The 4,016-nt window shown below is 30.7% G+C and overlaps 1 protein-coding gene across 1 annotated transcript; it reads left to right on the forward strand.

The window, feature by feature from the left end:
• Positions 1-1,976: 1,976 nt before the first annotated feature.
• LOC131040438 (gibberellic acid methyltransferase 2) lies at positions 1,977-3,759 on the forward strand. Its single transcript, XM_057973360.2, has 3 exons — positions 1,977-2,624; positions 2,802-3,083; positions 3,179-3,759. Exons 1-3 carry the CDS (start codon positions 2,139-2,141, stop codon positions 3,542-3,544), a joined length of 1,134 nt encoding a protein of 377 aa, XP_057829343.2. The 5' UTR covers positions 1,977-2,138; the 3' UTR covers positions 3,545-3,759.
• Positions 3,760-4,016: the final 257 nt, after the last annotated feature.

Below are 4,016 nucleotides of genomic sequence, written 5' to 3' on the forward strand. Positions count from 1 at the left end.
CCTCATTTGGTGGGCCATGTGAGAAAAACAACTACACCTAGGGTTAAAAGAATTCTGTCCTAGTTGGACGTACTATTCCATACTCGCATTTCCCATCCATACTTTAATTACCATAGATTTAGATTTATTTTCCATTTATTTCATGTTCAAGAAGGCCCTCTTATGTGTCATTGATATTTTTAGAATGAACGTTTACTTAAAAGTTGGTGGATTAAATTCTTGTCTTGAAAAGGAAATAAAAAAGTTATTTTTATGAAGGCGCTCTTCCTGAGGAGATAATTAAGGAGCTTAGAATATGCTTGTTTACAAAGAAAAAGCTAAGAAAATAAGAGTGTCGTAGTTTCTGTGTAAGAAAGAAGGAAATTAAACATAAGGAACTAAACTAGTTTTACTTTAAGAATTTAAGGAGAACCCATTTAAATCACCATAAAACTAAAGAGAGATTTTATTTAGGGTCAGTTTGTTTATATAAGTATATTTTCCCTCTTTTACAAAGGCTAAGCTAAGGAAATTTACTTACTCGATGATTAAAATAGATAATCATTCTCACACGAGCGGATTCAATAGCTTATATGTACAAAATCTGAAAAACTTTATGATATTTTTCAACTATTTTTGAATTTAAGAGCCAATATTAAATTCATTAAACACTATGCTGTGGATTCAAAATTTTGATAATGTTCTCTTAATTTCTTCATTGTTCTATGATATTTTCTATTATGCGTAATAGGAGATAATAAAATTCAAATATTAATTAAATAAATTTTTAATATCTTAACCATTTCAAACATTATTATTTTTAAATTAAAAATAGACAAATTGAACAATATGTTCCTTGAAAATGTTGATAGTTTTAATTTGATTAAAATTTAATTAATTATATTACTGAAGAGAATTTTTTAATTTTATTATATGAAAAATGAAGAAAATTTATACAATAATTTTAATAGTGAAAGAATATAAAAATAATTAGAAATAAATTTTAGGTGAAATTAAAGTTAATGTAAAATCAAATTTAATGTATATTATATAGTAGTGGAATTATTATTTTTTATTTTTAATATCACAGGTTCAATAAATTTAAATTATTTTTATTTTAAACTTAGAAATATAAGTGTAAGCTAATATTTCTTTGATTAAGAAGTTGAAATGGAAAAAATTATTCAATCAATGTCATTTGACCAATGATTCTAACCTCATCTCTCATAGTATTTTATTTATGCATACAATACAATCACAAATAATTTTTTGATGAATATTAAAATATTAATGATTGAGTATTTTTTATAATTATCATTAAAATAGAAAATATAAATTTGATAAATATAAATATTTGTTTATTTTTAATAAATTTAAAATTTCAAAAGAATTGAAAATTTACTTTTTACATTTTTAATAGGTTTTATTTTATTTTTAACTTTTTAAATTTGATTCTATTTGTAAGTTTTAATGTAAGAGTTAATATTTTACTATTAACATATTTAATATAGTTTAATTTTATTTTTACTATTTTATTTAATTAGGTTCAACTTTCTATTAGTTATAATTTTCTAAAATTGAATTTATCTTTCAACTATTGAGTTTACAAACTGCGTAACACTATAACTTTTTACTAATTAACTATTATTTTAGTTTAATATCAAAATATATCAATTCACAATTCAATATCAAACTACTAATCTCAATTAACTATTATTTTAGTTTAATATCAAAATATATCAATTCACAATTCAATATCAAACTACTAATCTCACCTAATCTTAACTCTAAATACATATCGTAACACTATTCCTAACTCTAAATACATATGTAACACTATTGGCAGGAACTTGACGCTTTGCGTCCTTGTTAATTATTGTCACAAAATCGTCACATGCATATTATTGTGAAATTAATTGCACACCAACACTAGCGTATTATGTAGGTGAATGTGATATTGTGGCCACAAACGTTAGTGGATGTAGATAATGTAAGGGTGCGTATCCATCAATCCTATGAGTGCCCAAAACAACTTCATTGTAAGAAGAAATAAAAATATTACTGGCTGAGCTGAAGGTTTAATAGCTCCAAGATTCTTGAGCTACTTCCATTTCTATTCTCTTTTATAAAGAGCTTATTCTGTGCTAGTGTTTCTTACAATGGAGAATGAGGTCAAGCCAGGTGAGAGAGAAAATGAGAATTCTTTTGCCCAACAACATGAAATTCTCCATATGTATCCAGGAAATGGTGATGAAAGTTATGCAGCAAACTCTACAAGACAGAGGTATGTTTTCCATGTACTGCAACCATTGTTTCAAGCAGCCACTGAGAAGCTCACATTCCCCAAGGAGGGTCCTATTAGGATTGCAGATCTTGGGTGTGCTACTGGTCTCAACACCATATTAAATGTAAATTTTGTTGTGAGGACACTGAGAAATCTCTGCAATGGAACAACAGTGCCAGAATTCCAAGCTTTCTTCTCTGATTTGCCATCCAATGATTTCAATGGGCTGTTCAATCTGATGGAAGGACCCAAACAACCATATTTTGTTGCTGGGGTGCCTGGATCCTTCTACCATGTCCTTTTTCCCAGCTCAAGCATTCATGTATGCTTCTCTATAATGGCCCTCCATTGGATTTCACAGGTAGCTACTGTCTTATGTTTTTTTGCATGTGGGTGCAATTCATTTGAGGTCTATATGCTATAAACTCATGGGAAGTTGGTGGTACTGTTGACAAAGGTTTGTGGGTCCTTGAGTCAATGGATTCTTATGGCATGGTTCAATTTTTAAGGCAAGAGTTGATTATGATTGTTGTTGCAGGTTCCTGAGGCTGTGCTGCTTAAAGATTCTCCCTTTTACAACAGAGGAAGAGTGTGGATCAACAGAGGGAGAGAGGAGGTTGCAGATATCTATTATAAGCAATCTCAGAAAGATCTCTCAGCTTTCATGAGATGCAGAGCAGAGGAGATGGCAGCAGGAGGTGTGCTGTTTTTATGCTTGATGGGAAGACCAGACACTTCCCACCCTGCACAACAAGTTTCAATGGGCAGTGAGTTTTGTGGTCAGGACTTTGAAGATGCATGGGATGATCTTGTCAAAGAGGCATATATTCTACATGCCCATCTTATTATTGATATTATAATGCTATGATAGATTTGTATAGCAGTGGTGACTAATCTGGTTTTGTTTATATGCAGGGCATTATCAGTATGGATTTGAGAGACTCCTTCAATCTTCCATGGTATTTCCCAAATGCAATTGAGTTGAGAGAAGCAGTAGAGAAAAGTGGCAGTTTTGATATTGAGAGATTGGAAGTGTGTGAAGGGGTGCCATGCATGTCTGAGGAGGAATTTGTAGAGTGGACTAAAGATCCAGCTATGTTTGCAAAGGATAAGGTTAATCTGGTTAAAAGTTTTATAGGGTGTTTAGTTGAGGCCCATATTGGCATCAAGTGTGCAGATGACTTATTTAAGAGGTTTCACCAGAGAGCTGAAGCACTTTTCCACACTTGTCCACCTTCAAGATTTGTCACCTGTACTGTTGCCTCCCTTATTAGAAAATAGTTATTAGTCTTTTGTACAAGTCACAATAATTGTAACCTGCAAACCTACACATTGGATTGGTGTGAGCTTCAAGCTTCCATACTCTCTCCAATGTTCCAATGTGAGCTTCAAGCTTCCATACTCTCTCCAATGTTGCAGGACTGCTGAAAACTTTACTGTTTTTTATTTTGTGATTTTAAGTAAAGTAGGAATTTGAAGAGCAGTTATTTGAGCTATCTAAAACTTATGGAATAATGTCTATTGACTGTTATTGCAGATCCTTTTACAGCAAAACTGAAAAAAAAATGTTTTTTCGTAGATATGGTGGCCATGTTTAATGGTCGATTGAAACAGCACATAATGAAGAACAAAATATTAGTGCTTTACGTGCAAACACTATATGATATCTTAAAATATATTTAAGGAGATATTAAACTTGGAGTTATTTTTATTTAAGAATTATTTTATTTATAATTTGAAGAGATTTGAAAAT

Source organism: Cryptomeria japonica, chromosome 6 (assembly GCF_030272615.1).
Source record: "Cryptomeria japonica chromosome 6, Sugi_1.0, whole genome shotgun sequence".
NCBI lineage: Eukaryota > Viridiplantae > Streptophyta > Pinopsida > Cupressales > Cupressaceae > Cryptomeria > Cryptomeria japonica.

Excerpts from the sequence above, each read along its gene's own strand:
- LOC131040438 (XM_057973360.2), top strand. The coding sequence starts at position 2,139 with ATGGAGAATGAGGTCAAGCCAGGTGAGAGAGAAAATGAGAATTCTTTT. Across the intron at positions 2,625-2,801 it reads CCCTCCATTGGATTTCACAG|GTTCCTGAGGCTGTGCTGCT; the intron begins GTAGCTACTGTC and ends TTGTTGTTGCAG. Across the intron at positions 3,084-3,178 it reads GGGATGATCTTGTCAAAGAG|GGCATTATCAGTATGGATTT; the intron begins GCATATATTCTA and ends GTTTATATGCAG.